The sequence below is a fragment of the Entelurus aequoreus genome, linkage group LG16, assembly GCF_033978785.1.
Source record: "Entelurus aequoreus isolate RoL-2023_Sb linkage group LG16, RoL_Eaeq_v1.1, whole genome shotgun sequence".
NCBI classification, from domain to species: domain Eukaryota; kingdom Metazoa; phylum Chordata; class Actinopteri; order Syngnathiformes; family Syngnathidae; genus Entelurus; species Entelurus aequoreus.
In genome coordinates this window covers 3,565,340-3,586,820 of record NC_084746.1, presented here as the reverse complement: position 1 = coordinate 3,586,820, position 21,481 = coordinate 3,565,340, and the positions used below count along the sequence as shown (strand labels likewise).

The 21,481-nt window shown below is 38.2% G+C and overlaps 1 protein-coding gene across 1 annotated transcript in view; it reads left to right on the top strand.

The window, feature by feature from the left end:
- Positions 1-21,481, top strand: part of prkci (protein kinase C, iota) — an 82,836-nt gene that overhangs the window by 36,276 nt on the left and 25,079 nt on the right. Inside the window, exons 6-10 of the mRNA XM_062023815.1 lie at positions 362-499; positions 579-633; positions 2,652-2,707; positions 9,827-10,003; positions 17,890-17,987. Of these exons, the coding sequence (XP_061879799.1) occupies positions 362-499; positions 579-633; positions 2,652-2,707; positions 9,827-10,003; positions 17,890-17,987 (524 nt within the window). The remainder of the gene's footprint in view (positions 1-361; positions 500-578; positions 634-2,651; positions 2,708-9,826; positions 10,004-17,889; positions 17,988-21,481) is intronic.

Below are 21,481 nucleotides of genomic sequence, written 5' to 3'. Positions count from 1 at the left end.
AATGATGTTTTCATGTCTTTAAACACTAAAATATTTTCTTCAAATGGTGCTGTCTTTGTTAATTTTAGCATGTTAAATTGGTGAAAAACCTTTTCGTCCCCCAGACCCCCGGAAATGTTTTCAGTCTTTTTCATTGTGGTCAAATCACATGCCTGAAAGATGTGTATTTGTGGCATGTGTATTTATATATTTTCAGTATATTTCGCACCGATACTGATAACTTCCTGCTTCCCAATACCGATAACTTCTTTATTGCTCTGTTCGGTTCTAATTTGGGATGCGACTTCTGGGATAACGTCTATTTGTTCCTCATACCTTTTTCTTCTTTTTTAAAAATTTTTTAACCCCTTATTCTGAACAGAGAGCGCATTGTGCCATCTGCACGGACCGAATCTGGGGTCTGGGCCGACAGGGCTACAAGTGCATCAACTGCAAATTGCTGGTGCACAAGAAGTGCCATAAACTGGTCACCGTGGAATGCGGGCGGCCGATGATCCAGGTGAGGACGCTGCTTGTTGGCATCCTGTTCAATGTTGTACTTTTTCTACACTGTCTGTTTGTGTGTTGCTGTTGTTTAGGAACCAATCATGCCTGGACAACCATCAAATCTGTCAGACCATACAGAACAGCCAGGTAATGAGGCACTTGTAAACTTTTACAGCTGTTTTGTGTTGATTCTTAGTGTAAATCACACACCAAGATGCTCTCAATTATGTTTGTGGTTGAAGTTTATTTCAAACACTCATACAATTCAGTGTCTATATGCAGCATCTAGGGATGATACTCGAAACCGGTTTTCCCGGTTGTTTGATAAGAAAAGAACCGAGTCCTCGGACTCGAATCCCTTTTTGAGAACCGGTACCCGTTATCGAGACCACTATAGTAAAGGAAAAGAGTTGATTCTTTATTCGAATCCCGTCCCGACCAGAAATGCTCCGGGGGACATCACAAGAAATGACGTCACGTAGCTCAGTCATTAGGCGCAGATAGCGAAAGCAGGAAAACAATGGACGGGAAAAAGCGCTCCAAGGTGTAATAAAGTTCAAAACAAAAGCTATAATCCATCGAATAACTTTACTGAGAGATTTGAGCAGGGTAAAACACATGACCAACACTTTTACGACCAACCGGAAACATAGCAACCAGGCTAGCAACGCACCTCCTTTACGGCAGCTGTCGCAACCTTCTTAAAACAACCGCAGCACATACATATATATACAACACATCTCCCTTTTTTAACTATTGTTTTTCTTTCCTTGTAAACAAAACAAAATCACACTGTATATGTGTTGTCTGTCTAATTATAAGTAATGCAGACGAGGCGTGTTGGCTGAGTTCTTGACGTTTACTTTCACAGCGTGGCTACATGCAACACTTTTCGGGGCTACCGCGCATGCTCGTAACTCCTGTTGCATGCTGGGTAGTGTAGTTGTTATATTCTCTAGCTCAGTGGTTCTCAAATGGGGGTACGCGTACCCCTGGGGGTACTTAAAGGTATGCCAAGGGGTACGTGAGATTTTTTTTAATATTCTAAAAATAGCAACAATTCAAAAATCCTTTATAAATATAAATAAAAACCTATCTTTTTTTCCAAATAGTTCAAGAAAGACCACTACAAATGAGCAATATTTTGCACGTTATACAATTAATAAATCAGAAACTGATGACATAGTGCTGTATTTTACTTCTTTATCTCTTTTTTTCAACCAAAAATGCTTTGCTCTGATTAGGGGGTACTTGAATTAAAAAAAAATTCACAGGGGGTACATCACTGAAAAAAGGTTGAGAACCACTGCTCTAGCTCATAACATTTTTCCCCCTATAAAGAAATAATGTTAACTCAATAAAGTGTATTTCTTTTTTTAGCTTTAACTTTTCATTTTTTAGCATTGTAACCACATTTGCAAAGAATTTTTTCTCTTCATAGATTTTCTTTCAATAAATAAATAAAGTGCAAAAATGTCAAAGCATCATAACAAACAGTTATGTCAAATAGCAGCAGAAGTACACTTTTTGGAGAGCTGTATTATTTTCAGTTTTGTGCTCAAGGGACTGATTTTATTTAACACTATTATTTATACACCTATAGTGATCACAGAGACAGGTTGTTTTTGTGTTACTGTATATATTTGTTTTTCTGAAAAATCCCACTTAATATATTTTGGGGGTACAACAGTCAATATTTATTTATTTTATTTAATTTTTTTAGGTGGGTAACAGTCAATATTTATTTATTAGATTTTATTTTTGTATTATATAATAAAAGTGAGCTTTTGTTAAACCAAATATTGTGTGTTTTTTTCCATATACAACAACCTATCTGGACTCGATAAGAGAATCGATAAGGAATCGGTTCGATAAGAGGATTCCATAATAGGCTCGAACTCGATCATTCCTTATCAAACATCATCCCTAGCAGCATCGCTCTTGTCCTACTTTTGTTCCGTTTTGTTGCTGTATTCTCAAAAAAGGTTGAGTTGTGAAATTGCACAATTGTTCTGCCCAAGCAGAAGGAGAAATGATTCAGACCCAGCAGGGCTGTGAACAAAGTGTGTGACTGTCTCTCACCTACTTTCTCTCCTTCCTTTTCTTGCCTCCCCTCTCCTGCTGTCTGCCTGTCTGACACGTTTCTCTCCCACCCTCTTACTCAGGCCCTCAGAATAAAGACTCGAGAGAAAGCCTGACTTACGATGGAGAGGAGAAAGAGGTGAGCTCTTTTCTTTTTAACCAGCCCCGTGTGACTCACGCTCTGTCAACCGGGTTTGTTGTATTGACAAATGTGTGTGAATGTAACCTGAACATTCTTGACCAGATACAACACAAAAATATGACCTCGGGGCATTCAATCGACCGCAACTGGACTGTTTGGTTTGTCTTAGAAGACGTTTCGCCGCTCATCCGAGTAGGCTTCAATCCGTTCGTGCTCATAGACTAATTAGATGACCCCAGTACTTAATTAGATGACCCTAGTACCTAGTTAGATGATCATAGTACCTAGTTAGATGATCATAGTAACTAGTATATCATGCAAAAGCGCAGATTCCAACTAGGGCTGGGTGATATGGCCTTTTTTTAATATCGCAATATTTTTAGGCCATATCGCGATACACGATATATATCTCCATATTTTGCCTTAGCCTTGAATGACCACTCGATGCATATAATCACAGCAGTATGATGATTCTATGTGTCTACATTAAAACATTCTTCTTCATACTGCATTAATATATGCTACTTTTAAACTTTCATGCAGAGAGGGAAATCACAACTCAGTCAATTTAGCAAAAGTGTATTTATTAAACAGTTATTAAGCAGTGGCACAAACATTCATGTCATTTTCAAACAGAAAGTGCATGTCACTAAGATGTCATATCAAAACAACACTAAATTAAAGTGCACTTTTTGTACAGAACGCCACTACAATAGTTTAAAACAAATAAACTGCACTTTTGTGCATGACGTCACACGAGATATTTCAATAAGTGTCAAATAAAAATGAGCTGCATAATAGGAAATCAAATAGTGTATGTCCTTCGCTATGTGGTAGGTTCCTGCGGACGTTATCTCCTTCTGTTGTTGACTAGTTTTTTCATATGGTGTTGATGTGGAAATGGTTGCTTGGGCATTTTGTTGGTGTGGCACCGAACGGAGACGTTGACATGCAGAGTTTCAAGCACTCTTCATTCTCTAGCGGGTGACTTTTCAAATGATGCTACATATTAGCAGTAATGCTACTTTTTGTAGCAACGTTTTTGCCCCACACTTGACATATTACGGTTGTCTGTTTGACATCTTCCCGCTTGAAGCCAAACCACCGCCAGACGATGGACCCCCTGCTGTTTTTCTTGGGAATGAATTCTTCCTTCATTTGTTACCAGATTAGCACCTTCTTTCTCTCGTATTACCACTCGCACCACAGCTAACGTTACCCATGCCGCTACCTCTCTGCTCGGCGAGGGTGTATGACGTTGCACGTGCGACAGTATGTGACGTATGTAAGAAGGTGCGCTTGTTTTATGTCTCTGAGAAGCAGAGACAAGAAAGAGTGATAAAAGCCTGAAGTGTAATGCCCGCAGCTAAAAGCAACTGCGTGAGAACGTATACTCCAATACTCACGATATAGTCATTTTCTATATCGCACAGAGACAAACCCGCGATATATCGAGTATATTCCATATATCGCCCAGCCCTACTAGAGATCCAGCCGGGATCTTATTCAAAACAGTTAACGGTCATTGGCGCTGGCAGGAGTGTCACAGCGTCTTTCAAAGCCTATTTTGATGCCGTCTTTTAATCAATCTACAGTAAAAGTAGCAGTATGTTTACGTTTAAACATCCAATATGTTCTCTCAGGGTTTTTAAAGTTAAAGTACCAATGATTGTCACACACACCCTAGGTGTGGCGAAATTGTCTTCTGCATTTGACCCATCACCCTTGTTCACCCCCTGGGAGGTGAGGGGAGCAGTGAGTAGCAGCGGTGGCCGCGGCCAAGAATCATTTTTGGTGATTTACCGTGTTTTTCGGAGTATAAGTCACAATAGACGAAAATGCATAATAAAGAAGGGAAAAAACATATAAGTCGCATTTTTGGGGGAAATGTATTTAATAAAAGCAAACACTAAGAATAGACATTTGAAAGGCAATTTAAAATAAATAAAGAATAGTGAACAACAGGCTGAATAAGTGTACGTTATATGAGGCATAAATAACCAACTGAGAACGTACCTGGTATGTTTACGTAACATATTATGGTAAGAGTCATTCAAATAACTATAACATATAGAACATGCTATATTTTTACCAAACAATCTGTCACTCCTAATCGCTAAATCCCATAAAATCTTATACGTCTAGTCTCTTACGTGAATGAGCTAAATAATATTATTTGATATTTTACGCTAATGTGTTAATAATTTCACACATAAGTCGGTCCTGAGTATAAGTCGCACCCCCGGCCAAACTATGAAAAAAACTGCGACTTATAGTCCGAAAAATACGGTAACCCCCAATTCCAATCTCTGATGCTGAGTGCCAAGCAGGGAGGTAATGGCTCCCATTTTTTATAGTCTTTGGCATGACTCACAACCTACCGATCTCAGGGCGGACACTCTAACCACTAGAAAGCCAGCAAGGCAGTGCTATTTTCTATATATTGAGCTTTGGAAATGACATCAGATGAGTACTAGTCTCTGTTTTAGCTGTGTACACGTTTACGCTGAGGAGAGTTTTGAAACTTTTCACCTCGGCCAGCGTTTAAGAAACTGTGTTTTTAAGGACAAAAGTATGTGATTGCTTGTAGACAAGAGGCTTAGACGCATAGAAAAGCATACGTTTATAAAGTATCTGTGTTCATGTGGACATGGCAGAAAGCGTCTTTCCAGTAACACGGGCAGGACTTGGCACATGGGTAATGATTAGAAACGTTTAAGGATATCTGCTCTAACATTTATGCTAGCCTGTCCTCCAAAGTAGTTTGACCGTGTCCCATAGGGGACGCCATAAATGTCAAACAGTCATGAGATGAGATACCGACGCAAACAATGATGATCAAAACTGTTTGATATAGTGAGAGTGTTCAGACGCAGGCGCCTTTGCAGTGCAGCATATTGATTTCCTATGTTGGAGCTAATGAAGTAACCTTTTATCACAGCTCTTAACACCAGAGGTCTGATTAAAAGCGATTGTTTGGGCCGGGTGTTGAGGTGGGAGCCAGTTTGTCCACTTGGAAGACGCATAGAGAAGGCGTACACACACAGATGGACCCAGATAAAAGAGCCGGAGCCTTCAATGATGATATCTGCGTACTGGGACAGGCGTTAGACGGATAGGCGGTGGAAACAATTCGCTGGTTTTCTGCAGAGGCGGACAAGGGAGAAAGATGGGAGAGCGTTGCCTGTAGTAAAACCGAGAAAGCGCCCAATCCAGCCAAAATGACTTTTCCATTGTAATTATGAGGGTTTAGTGTTTCAGTGAAGCAGTCATACAGATACCATCCTCTACATCTGAGTTTTTTTCAACCTTTTCTGAGCCGAGGCACATTTGTTCCACTGAAAAAATTCTGAGGCACACCACCAGCAGAAAACATTAAAAAAATTAAACCCAGCAGCCGATATTGACAATAAAAAGTCGTTCTCGCAATTGTTTGATATGAATTCCAACCATAACCAAGCATGCATCACTATAGCTCTTGTCTCAAAGTAGGTGTACTGTCACCACCTGTCACATCACGCCGTGACTTATTTGGAGTTTATTGCTGTTTTCCTGTGTGTAGTGTTTTAGTTCTTGTCTTTCGCTTCTATTTTGTTGTTGATTGTCATGTAGGGCTGCAACAACTAATCGATTAAAATCGATTATAATAATAGTTGGCGATTTAATTTAGTCATCGATTCGTTGGATCTATGCTATGCGCATGCGCAGAGGCAATTATTTTTTATTATTTTTTATTTCTATTTTTTAAAATTTTTATTTTTTTTATAAACCTTTATTATAAACTGCAACATGTACAAACAGCTGAGAAACAATCAAAATAAGTATGGTGCCAGTATGCTGTTTTTTTTCCAATAAAATACTGGAAAGGATAGAAATGTAGTTTGTCTCTTTTATCCTATTATTAATCGATTAATCGAAGTAATAATCAACAGATTAATCGATTATCAAATTAATCGTTAGTTGCAGCCCTATTGTCATGTCATTTACGGATGTACTTTGTGGACGCCGTCTGCTCCACACGCTGTAAGTCTTTGCTGTCGTCCAAAATTCCGTTTTTGTTTACTTTGCAGCCAGTTCAGTTTTAGTTTTGCATAGCCTTCCCTAAGCTTCAATGCCTTTTCTTAGCGGCACTCGCATTTTGTCTATTTTTGGTTTAAGCATTAGACACCTTTTTACCTGCAAACCCTTGTGGTCGTTCCTGACATCTAGAAAGCAATTAGCTACCTGCTGCTACCTACTGGTATGGAAGAGTATTACACGGTTACTCTGACGAGCTCTGGACAGTACAGACACTCAACAACGGCACATTTACGGATTATAATTACTGGTTTGCAAAAAATATTTTTAACCCAATTAGGTGAAATTACATAATCTCTCATGGCACACCAGACAATATCTCACGGTACACTAGTGTGCCGCGGCACAGTGGTTGAAAAACACGGCTCTACATGTTCAGCGCTGCATATGATCAGCATCATCAAAAACAAGGCCGCACAAAGCATACTAATAAGGTGAAATACAAAGTATCATCAATAATAGGATGTGTGGGAGTGTCAGTGTACCTACACCCGCTTACTCCTTCCCCTGCAAAACTCTACACTTCAAAACAATGTTACCCCACGGTGTAAAGGCTGGAAGTCATCTGCTTTTTCATTATTTTCCTTTTGTGTATACAACTCAAGAGTGCGTATCACCCACCTTTGCGAAGCTCCCTTGTCTGATTTCAGATCAACATTTGCAATAATAATAAAAGCAACTGCCGCTACACACTTTTTATTTCCAAGTACATTTTGTACGTAACGATGAATGGTATTAATGATAAACCGCTGTAAAACTCCCGACTGTTAGTATTACTGTTTAAAATTTAAATTATTGTTTTCGCTTTTCCATCAACTCAGGGAACAGTGACATTGCTCATTTACTGGAGAAGCAACTATTTTGTGCATTTATATAAAAATTGGTCAAAATATTTCAGTGTGCAGTGTTTGCCCCAAAAAATGTGTTCGTTAAGGTGGTGACTCTCCAGGGGGAGGGGACCGGGGTAGAGGGTGGGTGGGTGTAAAGATCGGTGTAACTCGGCCTGTCGCCATCACGTCTCCACCTCGTCGCTGCCACCACAGCCTGGGGGGCAATAGACTACAGACTGCGGTGAAGTAGGCCGGCTTCGTCGCGTGAAGAAGCCTACAACTTTTGGTTGTGTTTGCCGCTCCATTTGCTGAATGGCGATATACGATATATATCTCGATATTTTTTCCGTAAAGTAAAAACAAAACAGTCCTGGTTACCTGAGATACTAAGTACGTCATTATTATGACTTAGTAATTTACTAAGTCAAAATAACGACAAAGTAATGGCTTACTAAGTAAAAATAATGACTTACAAAGTCCAATTAATGACTTACTGTAAGTAAGCGTTTGCAATAAGCGTTTGAAAAAAAGAGTTAAAAGTGAGGCCACACGCTGACATATGTTCAACTCATCATGCTTAATTTATTACAGCATTTGGGAAGCCTGTAGTTGATTTTTATTATGTAAATTTTATATTTTTATCAACATTGGTCGGGGGTAGGGGTTGGGGGCGTGGTTATTTACAGCTAGAATTCACCAACTCGAGTATTTCATATATATATATATATATATATATATAAATATATATATATATATATATATATATATATATATATATATATATATGAAATACTTGACTTCCAGTGAATTCTAGCTATATATATATATATATATATATATATATATATATATATATATATATATATATATATATATATATATATATATATATATATATATATATATATATATATATATTTATTTTATTTACATAGAAAAGAAAAAAAATACTTGAATTTCAGTGTTCCGGTGGCTAGCCATTAGATGGCTGTATTGTCCTGTTTAACTTCTCCGTTCATGATGAGTATATCATTTCGGCCGCCATGTCTGTAATTTCCTCATTCTTCTGCCTCGTCTCCTTGTTGTGTGCGCAGTTGTGCACTCTATAAAAGCCCTAGATGTTATGACGTCTTTGGGCAGGCAAGCTGTTTATATTGTGGGAAAGCGGACGTGAGAACAGGCTGTCCCCACTCAGTCTCAGGTCCGCATTGAGCTGGAGGGGGCGTGGCCTCCAGCTGAGGCTGAATACCGGGAGTTTTTTGGAGAAAATCTCTGCCGGGAGGTTGTCGGGAGAGGCGCTGAATACCGGGATTCTCCCGCTAAAAACGGGAGGGTTGGCAAGTATGCAATCAACACAGAAAAAGATCACATGAAATAACTTAGTTGTTAACTGTAGGTCAATAATACTAGTCTTTCTCTCAGGCAGACAGGGCTTTGCTGTCCGTAACACACGCACGCACGCACCTCACACACACACACACACACACCGCACAGTGAGCTAACATTAAGCTAAAAGCTAATTAGCCTTCACCTCAAGGACTGCGAGCGAGCTGAGCTGCCGCTTATGTTTCTAGAACGTCAACGTGCTCATAGAGATGTTACTAGTAGTTGACTGAGAGGTGTTTATTATAATTTGGGGAGAGTCCGCTGCATTATGCTCACCTGCTAAACACCTTTCTGCTCACCACACCGTCTCTCCTCTCTGCCTGTGCCGTGAGCACTGACTACATGCGCTCTGAATACGCACTGCTGGTTGGTTATACGCAGAGCGGTAACAGCCCATCAGATGGTTCTGTGGGTGTGACAATGCTGTGTGCTGCAGAGACATACTAGACAGAGGCAGAACTAAGCGGAGCAGCTTGTTAAGACTTTAGTTTAGGTGGTGGCTCTTTGTTGTTAAGGCAACACACGCTCAACACTCAGGTCTATAAAAGCAGGGGTCACTGTCATACAATATCTTGTAGCTTCAAGTCTGTAGCTGTCACAGTGGCAGTGGCCCAAAGTGACGGCTTTTACAGGCAGTTAGAAATGTACCTCAGCGGCGAGGAGAACGTGATCCAGAAATGCAAGCTAAACTGTCTAGAGTTCAATTGGTCATAAGTCTATGTGTACTACTATACTGTATGTACTATGTTGAAATAATTCTATCTATTGACAGTAATGACTCAGAAAGGGCGATGGTCGTCACCAACCATCTTTCTGTCCTCAGGCGCGGAACAGCCGGGACACGGGCAAGTCGCCCTCGAGCCTGGGCTTGGCAGACTTCGACCTGCTGCGGGTGATTGGACGCGGCAGCTACGCCAAAGTGCTGCTGGTGCAGCTGAAAAAGACGGAACGCATCTACGCCATGAAGGTCGTCAAAAAGGAGCTTGTCAATGACGACGAGGTGAGCCACTGGATACATGAAATATCTTTTTCTCTTCATATTAGGGTTTTCCCGACCCCGATACCAAACCAGTGCCAATATGTAGGGATGTCCGATAATGACTTTTTGCCGATATCCGATATTCCGATATTGTCCAACTCTTTAATTACCGATATCAACCGATACCGATATCAACCGATATATGCAGTCGCTGAATTAACACATTATTATGCCTAATTTGGACAACCAGGTATGGTGAAGATAAGGTACTTTTTAAAAAAATTAGTAAAATAAGATAAATAAATTAAAAACATTTTCTTGAATAAAAAAGAAAGTACAACAATATAAAAACAGTTACATAGAAACTAGTAATGAATGAAAATTAGTAAAATTAACTGTTAAAGGTTAGTACTATTAGTGGAGCAGCAGCACGCACAATCATGTGTGCTTACGGACTGTATCCCTTGTAGACTGTATTGATATATATTGATATATAATGTAGGAACCAGAATATTAATAACAGAAACAAACAACCCTTTTGTGCGAATGAGTGTAAATGGGGGAGGGAGGTTTTTTGGGTTGGTGCACTAATTTTAAGTGTATCTTGTGTTTTTTATGTTGATTTAATAATAAAAATAAAAACCAGATACCGATAATTAAAAAAACGATACTGATAATTTCCGATATTACATTTTAACGGACATCTCTACCAATATGTTTTTTGATACTTTTCAAAATAATGGGGACCACAAAAAATGTCCTTATTGAAATCTGAGCGAGTGTAGGAAAACAAGTTGAATGCCCAGCAAGGATGAGGTTGAGAGGGCGGAAGAGGGAGCATATCCGTCTGACTGCAGACGGCAGTAATTGAGTAATAATATGGATAATAGCAAACAAGCAAACACTTTTATTGTGCGCAAAATACATTTATATTTGCTCAGGAAAAAAAAATGTTCGCTTGAGTTTCATTTATTTTCAAAATATAATGTCTGTGCTTGCAAAACAGATTTTTCTGTCTTCAAAATCTGCCTTTGCCACCTCAACATTAAGACACAAATATAACACCATAGTATAGTCCATCCATCCATTTCCTACCGCTTGTCCCGTTCGGGGTCGCGGGGGTGCTGGAGCCTATCTCAGCTGCATTCGGGCGGAAGGCGGGGTACACCCTGGACAAGTGTTTCGCAACCTTTTTGGAGGCAAGGCACATTTTTTTCATTAAAAAATACGGAGGCACACCACCAGCAGAAAACGTTACAAAATGAAACTCCACTCGGTCGTCGTGACTTATTTTGAGTTTGTTTAGGTTTTCCTGTGTAGTGCTTTAGTTCTTGTCTTGCGCTCTTATTTTGGTGGCCCTTCCTGTTTTGTTGGTGTTTTCCTGGAGCAGTTTCATGTCTTCCTTTGAGCAATATTCCCCGCACCTGCTTTGTGTTAGCAATCAAGACTATTTAAGTTGTTGCTATCCTTCTTTGTGTGGACATTGTTGATTGTCATGTCATGTACGGATGTACTTTGTGGACGCCGTAAGTTTTTGCTGTCGTCCAGCATTTTGTTTCTGTTTACTTTGTAGCCAGTTCAGTTTTACTTTCGTTTTGCATAGCCATAGCCATTGCCCTTTCCTTTCCCTTTCCCTTTTGTTCATTTTTGATTTAAGCATTACATACCTTTTTACCTGCACACTGCCTCCCGCTGTGGTCTGCATATTGGGATCACAACAAACCATCCTCGTCTCACCCGACACATTCCGACTTTTACAAAGCAATTAACTACCTGCTGCCACCTACTGACATGGAGTATTACGTGCTTATCCTGCCGAGTTCTACACAGCACAGCCACTAAGCAACGGCACATTGTTTGCAGATTATAATTATTGATTTGCAAAAAATATTTTTTGGACCAATTAGGTGAAGTTGCATAATTTCCCACGGCACACCAAACAATATCTCACGGCACACTAGTGTGCCGCGGCACAGTGGTTGAAAAACACTGCCCAGGACAAGTCGCCACAGTACCTTTTTTAATTAATGAGTACCGCGGTACTTTGTTAGTACTACTGTGTATGCTCTACTTCATATGTCGATGTAGTTTTTATTAAGATTTCTAGAAGAGTCTTCTCTTGACTGTTATAAAAGGTAAGACCACCAATTGTTCAAAATGTGGCATTAAAGTGAATTGTTTATTTAGTGAAGAGGTGGAAATTATGTTGGAAAGTGGCTAGAAAAAAACAGCACAAAGTTGTGTTATGAGTAGAGATGTCCGTAATGGCTTTTTGCCGATATCCGATATTGTCCAACTCCTAATTACCGATACCGATATATACAGTCGTGGAATTAACACATTATTATGCTTAATTTTGTTGTGATGCCCCGCTGGATGCATTAAACAATGTAACAAGGTTTTCCGAAATAAATCGACTCAAGTTATGGAAAAAAAATGCCAACATGGCACTGCCATATTTATTATTGAAGTCACAAAGTGCATTATTTTTTTTAACATACCTCAAAACAGCAGCTTGGAATTTGGGACATGCTCTCCCTGAGAGAGCATGAGGAGGTTGAGGTGGGCGGGGTAGGGGGCAGCGGGGGTGTATATTGTAGCGTCCCGGAAGAGTTAGTGCTGCAAGGGGTTCTGGGTATTTGTTCTGTTGTGTTACGGTGCGGATGTTCTCCCGAAATGTGTTTGTCATTCTTGTTTGGTGTGGGTTCACAGTGTGGCGCATATTTGTAACAGTGTTAAAGTTGTGTATACGGCCCTCAGTGTGACCTGTATGGCTGTTGACCAAGTATGCCTTGCATTCACTTGTGTGTGTGAAAAGCCGTAGATGTTATGTGACTGGGCCGGCATGCAAAGGCAGTGCCTTTTAAGGTTTATTGGCGCTCTGTACTTCTCCCTACGCCCGTGTACACAGTGGCGTTTTAAAAAGTCATACATTTTACTTTCTGAAACCGATACCGATAATTTTGAAACCGATAATTTCCGATATTACATTTTAAAGCATTTATCGGCCGATAATATCGGCAGTCCGATATTATCGGACATTTCTAATTATGAGTTATAAAATAAAAAGGTATTTTCTATTTTCATTACTTACTTACAAATAATGGGGGCCTATTGGAATTTGTATTTTTTTTTGTAGCTATATGTGACCTGTGCTGGCAAAATGAGTCACAATGAGGAGATTTTACAAACTGAGTTATTGTTATTTACACATTCTCCATCTAAAGACCTTCAAAATGATATATGGTTTGTTGGAATCGGACAGAAAATGACCGAGTTACATCCGATTGAAGTCGACCAAGTTTGAGGGTCCGTTTTGAGAAAAACCAGCTTAAAGTTGACTGTTCCAGAACAGAATGTTCCAAAACAAAACTCCATAGCAACCATACCTTAAAAGTCCTTGTAGCAACACCAAAATTGGTACAATTAAAGTCAAATCCCATGTCTAAAGGAAAAATATATATTCAACTCTATTGAAAACGGTTATGTACAAAAATGTCAACACTGTTATGTCACAGTTTTTTTGTTCACTGGTCATTTTGTCAGCTGGTCAGCTGTCCGTAGTATTCCTGACCAGCAGCACTAAGAAGATTCGCCAGTGAATTTAGCGCACTTGCAACCGCCTGTGTACCCTCTCCACCTTCTAAATCCATTACGGAATGTAAAACAGTCTAACTTATCCACAAAAATAATAATTAAATGTTCGAAAATCACCTTTTTTCACATAATATTCCGCTCGAATTACTGTGTGTTGTTTTTCATCAGCGCGCTGCCATGATACCACAATGCACCGCGCGGGGTGATTCAACCAATGAGGGTACGCCTCACAGCGACCGCTTAGCAACAAGCAGGATTTGTTTATGTCGGGACAGGTTTAAAAACTCAAATTCTATTGGTTCAGAATGGCGTCATCGGGAATTCCATGCTCATTTTTAGAAAGTAGGTAAACTTGGCGTCACAATGATACCAAATATGGCTAGGGGGATTCCCCCTTATTGCCGCGAGTAAGTGTTGAAAACACTTGATTTTCTCAAGGAATTTTAACACAAAGGACTAATTTCTGAAGACATACCTCGTACAAAACCTTCAAATAAAGGTGATTTAAGATGTTTTCTTGCTATTTCGATGATGATTGGGATCGCTAGATTGTGGCTTTATGGACTAATTTTTGTGAAAATCTCAATTTCAACCAAGATACATTTTTTTCACTTATTTGCCTGTAGCTCAAAATTAGCCTGTGCGCATTCCGACTCATTTTGCCAGCACGGGTCACATATTTTTACTAAAAATAAAGCATATTTCAATTAGGCCACTTTCTTTTCTCATTTTCACCATATTTTTGTAGGGCACAAATAATGTTAGTCTCTTCTGTTATTTTGGCTTTTACTTACACAGTATGGAGCTTTTCCACCTTTTTAAGATACCCCGTGCACATATGAAGCATATATATCAGTGGTCCCCAACCTTTTTGTACTTGCGGACCGGTCAATTTGTTCCACGGACCGGGGGGGGGGGGGAGGGGTAGTAAAAATTTTTTTATTTTTTATTTTTATTTTTTATTTTTTTGTCATAAAGAAATACAACCATGTGTGCTTACGGACTGTATCCCTGCAGACTGTATTGATTTATATTGATATATAATATATATACTGTGTTTTTTATGTTGATTTAATTAAAAAAAAAAAGAATTTTTTTTTATTTATTATTTTTTTTAATCTCTTGTGCGGCCGCGGCCCGGTACCAATCGGTCCACGGACCGGTACCGGGCCGTGGCCCGGTGGTTGAGGACCACTGATATATATCATATGATTCATGAAAGGAAAGTTCCTTTTGGTTTACAAAACAATTGGAGAATGCCTGGTGAGATGCACTATAGTTGTCTATGATTAGGCAATTGTGGATTTTGTCTTGGAGCTCTTGTGGAGCACATGAGCCTCTGCTGTTGTGACTAGAGCGTATGTTTAACCCTTTTCTTGTTCCAAAGGGTAAGCAAGCCCACTATGTGTGCGTGCGTGTCAGCACGTCAGACACTGCTTCGTCTAATTAGATTAATTAGTCATGAATAATTAGTGAAGTTGTGGCAAGATTGGGCGTTGTATAATGAACACCAATGAGTGGGTGCTGTTAAACATCCATCTTAAGATACCTCTTCAACTGCCAGACCGCTTTGACCCCAATTAGCGCTTTCAAGCAGCTTGAGATAAACAATCATGTCTTCAAGGGGGGTAACGATTCATCCACTTCATCGATGTGTTAAATTAATATTTTTAAGACTCAAATACATTGATATATACTCAGCAAGATATACAGTCACGATCAAAAGTTTACATACACTTGTAAAGAACATCATGTCATGGCTGTCTTGAGTTTCCAATCATTTCTACAACTCTTATTTTTTTGTGATGTAGTGATTGGAGCACATACTTGTTGCTCACAAAAAACATTCATGAAGTTTGCTACTTTTATGAATTTATTATGGGTCTACTGAAAATGTGAGGGTCAAAAGTATACATACAGCAATGTTAATATTTGCTTACATGTCCCTTGGCAAGTTTACCTGCAATAAGGCACTTTTGGTAGCCATCCACAAGCTTCTGCTTGAATTGTTGACCACTCCTCGTGACAAAATTGGTGCAGCTCAGCTACATTTTTTGCTTTTCTGACATGGACTTGTTTCTTCAGCATTGTCCACACGTTTAAGTCAGGACTTTGGGAAGGCCATTCTCAAACCTAAATTGTAGCCTGATTTAGCCATTCCTTTACCACTTTTGATGTGTGTTTGGGGTCATTGTCCTGTTGGAACACCCAACTGCGCCCAAGACCCAACCTCCGGGCTGATGATTTTAGCTTGTCCTGAAGAATTTGGAGGTAATCCTCCTTTTTCATTGTCCCATTTAAAGCAGCAGTTCCATTGGCAGCAAAACGGGCCCAGAGCATAATAATACCACCACCATGCTTGACGGCAGGCGTGGTGTTCCTGGGATTAAAGGCCTCACCTTTTCTCCTCCAAACATATTGCTGGGTATTGTGGCCAAACAGCTCCATTTTTGTTTCATTTGACATACCAAGGACCTTCTGGAGGAAAGTTCTGTGGTCAGATGAAACAAAAATGGAGCTGTTTGGCAACAATACCCAGCAATATGTTTGGTGGAGAAAAGGTGACTGTGAATACTGAAAATAAGAGCAGAAAATCTTTCCTCTTGTTAATTCAAACAGCATTGGCCATTGACTGGTGTTTGATTAATTGTTTACTTTCATAATTTATTTGTACCTAATTATCTGACTGGTGTTTAATTAATTGTTTACGTTCATAATTTATTTGTACCTAAGTATCTTACAATAACTCACAAGGATATAGGAAACTTCACCTGCAGTGTCCAGTATACAGCAGTGTTTCCCACACATTCATTTATTTGTGGCGGCCCGCCACGATTAAAAAAAAAAAAAAAAATAAAAAAAATAATAATAATAAAAAAAAAAATATATATATATATATATATATATATATATATATATATATATATATATATATATATATATATATATATATATATATATATATATATATATTTTGTCTTTTCCAGCTTCTCAGGCAAATCATATAGTTGATGTAGATGCCCATATCGGCTGTTCAGATTTACTTTACAAAAGAGAAGTGTAGGATACTTCTCTTGTTGCCTTATTTGTATTTGACTTTATTAAATGTGTTTATATTAGAAACACAACATGTGTGTATAACAAAGGGTGCAAAGTCTGCAGGCAGTAGGAAACACATGGTTAAGTGTAGGGAGTAAAACTGATGGCAGTCTAAAGTTCAAGATTTTTGGAGCTCTTTGTTCAGTGGATCAGATGTTTGATGAAGCTCTGTGTCTATCTACCACCACTACGGTTTTCTGTTTATTTGTTACTGACTGTGGTAGGACACCTCTGCCTCTGTTTCACTTTATGTTGCTGGTAAATAATATGGTTGTAGTAGTAGGCTAAAGTTAAATTATTTAGTATGCACTAATTAAAGGGGCAGAGCTTTAAGAGACATTTTAGCTTTTGTATTTTATAAGATATATTTTTTGGAAGAACCACAATTAATAAATATATTTCAGTGAATAACTTATTGTTCAAATCTGTATATAAATATGTACATAAAGTGTTGTAAATATATTGTAGGATGGATGGATGGACGTTTAAAACCAAACTGTTATTATTAATTAGTAAGTATACATTTTTTTAGCCTTTTTAGAGAAAATCAAATCATTGTAGTAAATTATGCAAATGACTTGATGATGTCATGATGACCACGCCCCCACCGCCACAGGTATCTCGGCAGTTTATGGGAAACACTGTACAGTGTTTATTTCACAGTCAAACTAGTAGATTTGTTATGTTGAAGAGGTTCATTCAGCCTACTGATGTGTATTTATAAATGGTTGATTTATACAGGCTAGTAAGGTCAATTTTTGTACCTTTTTTGTAGCCGAAATTTGTCAGGTACAAAACTTTACCTTACTAGCCTGTATAAATCAACCATTTATAGTAGATTTTTTGGCTAAAAAGTTAACGAATCGATTTCAACTCACTGAATCCTTTTGGATCTTATTGTTCCAAATAAACAAATATTGTCCCTGAGTCGTGTCGACAACCACAAATTATAATCCCATGTTGTTCAAACATATTGTATTGTCTTCTCTAAATTGTGTGACGGTGCGGCCAGTCGTTGGCCTTGATTAGACATATTTAATGCGATTGACAAATTGACAAGCGGCGGCTGATCAATGGCAGAAGTGTTTTGCTGTCCCTGAGCTTTGTCTGCTTCCCGAGCATGCAAGACGCACGGTCCAGCACTTTTTGAAGGAGCTTACTCAGCTTGTTGAAGGAATCGCTGTCAATGAACCGGAATCTTCTTCTTACAGGACATCGACTGGGTTCAGACAGAAAAACACGTTTTTGAGCAGGCTTCTAATCACCCTTTCCTTGTGGGCCTGCATTCCTGCTTCCAGACAGAAAGCAGGTGAGCACAGTCCGCAGATGACATTTGTTTTTAGGACGTGGGTTCAAATATTTGAGGCACGGTCCAACTGTTGCTCTTGTGAGACTTTTAGTCATTTATTTTTCAATTCCACAAGTGTGTCAGGATGTTAGCTGTAAACTTAAAGACAATAATATGCCGTCATGTGCACTCATAGTGTACGAGTCTCAGCCACTTTCTGAAGATGACATTTTAAGAGGTACGTTTAAATGTTGCCCTCACGAGACCTTTAGTATTTGTTCAGTTTTGTGGCATTTTAACCTTGTAAAATGTCATTCATGTGTTAAACATAAACCTAACAACAATGAGGCTCTTTGTAAAGATGACTTTTTTAAATATGTAGTTTTACAGAGTATACACTGCAAAAACTGAAATTTAAGTAAGATTAAGTATCTCAAATAAGGGTGATATTTGCTTATTTTCTTTCTGATAAGATAATTCTTCTCACTAAGCAGATTTTATGTCCTAAATGATCTCAGTAAGATATTATAGCTTGTTGCTGAAATTTGATGACCTACACTACCGTTCAAAAGTTTGGGGTCACATTGAAATGTCCTTATTTTTGAAGGAAAAGCACCGTACTTTTCAATGAAGATAACTTTAAACTAGTCTTAACTTTAAAGAAATACACTCTATACATTGCTAATGTGGTAAATGACTATTCTAGCTGCAAATGTCTGCTTTTTGGTGCAATATCTACATAGGTGTATAGAGGCCCATTTCCAGCAACGATCACTCCAGTGTTCTAATGCAGTGGTTCTCAACCTTTTTTCAGTGATGTACCCCCTTTGAACATTTTTTTATTTCAAGTACCCCCTAATCAGAGCTAAGCATTTTTGGTTGAAAAAAAAGAGATAAAGAAGTAAAATACAGCACTATGTCATCAGTTTCTGATTTATTAAATTGTATAACAGTGCAAAATATTGCTCATTTGTAGTGGTCTTTCTTGAACTATTTGGAAAAAAATATATAAAAATAACTAAAAACTTGTTGAAAAATAAACAAGTGATTCAATTATAAATAAAGATTTTTTACACATACTGTAGAAGTAATCATCAACTTAAAGTGCCCTCTTTGGGGATTGTAATAGAGATCCATCTGGATTCATGAACTTAATTCTAAACATTTCTTCACAAAAAAATAAATCTTTAAGATCAATATTTATGGAGCATGTCCACAAAAAATCTAGCTGTCAACACTGAATATTGCATTGTTGCATTGTACTGAATAAAATAGCCTACTTGATTTGATGTTCAGTTTATGAGCTTACATTCATATTTTGTTGAAGTATTATTCAATAAATATATTTATAAAGGATTTTTGAATTGTTGCTATTTTTAGAATATTTAAAAAAAAATCTCACGTACCCCCTGGCATACCTTCAAGTACCCCCAGGGGTACGCGTACCCCCATTTGAGAACCACTGTTCTAATGGTACAACGTGTTTGCTCATTGGCTCAGAAGGCTAATTGATGATTAGAAAACCCTTGTGCAATCATGTTCACACATCTGAAAACAGTTTAGCTCGTTACAGAAGCTACAAAACTGACCTTCCTTTGAGCAGATTGAGTTTCTGGAGCATCACATTTGTGGGGTCAATTAAACGCTCAAAATGGCCAGAAAAAGAGAACTTTCTTCTGAAACTCGACAGTCTATTCTTGTTCTTAGAAATGAAGGCTATTCCACAAAATTGTTTGGGTGACCCCAAACTTTTGAACGGTAGTGTATGTTGAGTAAAACATGCTTGAAACTAGAATATCAACTGTTGCAAAGCTGTGTCATCAACACTCACAAGTATAAAACTACTTTTTTAAAGTAATAATTTCTTACTTTAAGCATGAAAAAAAAAATCATGATGCAGAGCGCCTATCATTAAGTCAAGATAATGGCACTTCATTTAAGAATATTTTTCAACATATTGAGCAAAAAGGTCTCCTTTTTTTTTCTACCTAGAAAAGTGCACTTGTTATTAGTGAGAATATACTTATTTTAAGGCATTTTTGGGTTCATTGAGGTTAGCTAATTTGACTTGTTTTGGAAAGTCTTGACAAGCCGAATTTTCTTGTTCTTTGGCAGATAATTTTGCTTAGTTCAAGTAAAATACCCCTCATTTTTGTATTATTTTTTTCTTGTTTTTGAACACTGACTTTTTGCAGTGTAGGGTGAGAGCGAAACCGTATCTTGATTCTTCCGTATATTTTCCAAGTATGGAAAACTAAGAAGAGAACCTCTAATGTTGCCCTCATGAGACCTTCAGTAATTGTTTGATTTAGTGACATTTTAATATTCTCAACCGTCACACAAATGCAAAAAGAACTTAACCATGAAAGACGACAATACACTCAGTCATTTATCAGTCTAAGAGTAATTAAAGGCTGAGTCATGTGACAGATAATCTCCTTAATCTGAATTGATCTTCTTCGTAAAGTCTCGCTTCACATCACTCATGACGGCGATTTGAACTCCAGTGTCTAGTGCAACCTTAGAAAGCATATTTGTCCAGAACGTTCATCAGCATAGAAAATTATGGTCAGAAAAGCAGTGATATCTTGGCATTGTCCGTATAATCATCACAATTACCATATTTTTCGGACTATAAATCGCAGTTTTTTTCATAGTTTGGCCGGGGGTGCGACTTATACTCAGGAGCGACTTATGTGTGAAATGATTAACACATTAGCGTAAAATATCAAATAATATTATTGATCTCATTCACGTAAGAGACTAGACGTATAAGATTTCATGCGATTTAGCGATTTGGAGTGACAGATTGTTTGGTAAACGTATAGCATGTTCTATATGTTATAGTTATTTGAATGACTCTTACCATAATATGTTACGTTAACATACCAGGCACCTTCTCAGTTGGTTATTTATGCCTCATATAACGTACACTTATTCAGCCTGTTGTTCACTATTCTTGATTTATTTGAAATTGCCTTTCAAATGTCTATTCTTGGTGTTGGCTTTTATCAAATACATTTTCCCCCAAAAATGCGACTTATACTCCAGTGTGACTTGTATATGTTTTTTTCCTTGTTTATTATGCATTTTCGGCCGGTGCGACTTATACTCCGAAAAATACGGTACAAGTGACCAGTTAGATGCTTTGATGTCATGATGTAATAATAATAATAGTAATAATGGATTAGAATTATAGAGCGCTTTTCTAGACACTCAAAGCGCTTCACAGAGAAGCGAGAACCCATCATTCATTCACTCCACATTCACACCTGGTGGTGCACTGCAAAAAGTCAGTGTTCAAAAACAAGGGGAAAAAAATACAGAAATTGGGGGTATTTTACTTGAACTAAGCAAAATGATCTGCCAATAGAACAAAAAACATTTGGCTCGTCAAGACTTTCCAAAACAAGTAAAATTAGCTAACCTCAATGAACCCAAAAATACCTTAAAATAAGTATATTCTCACTAATAACAAGTGCACTTTTCTTGGTAGAAAAAAAAGAGACCTTTTT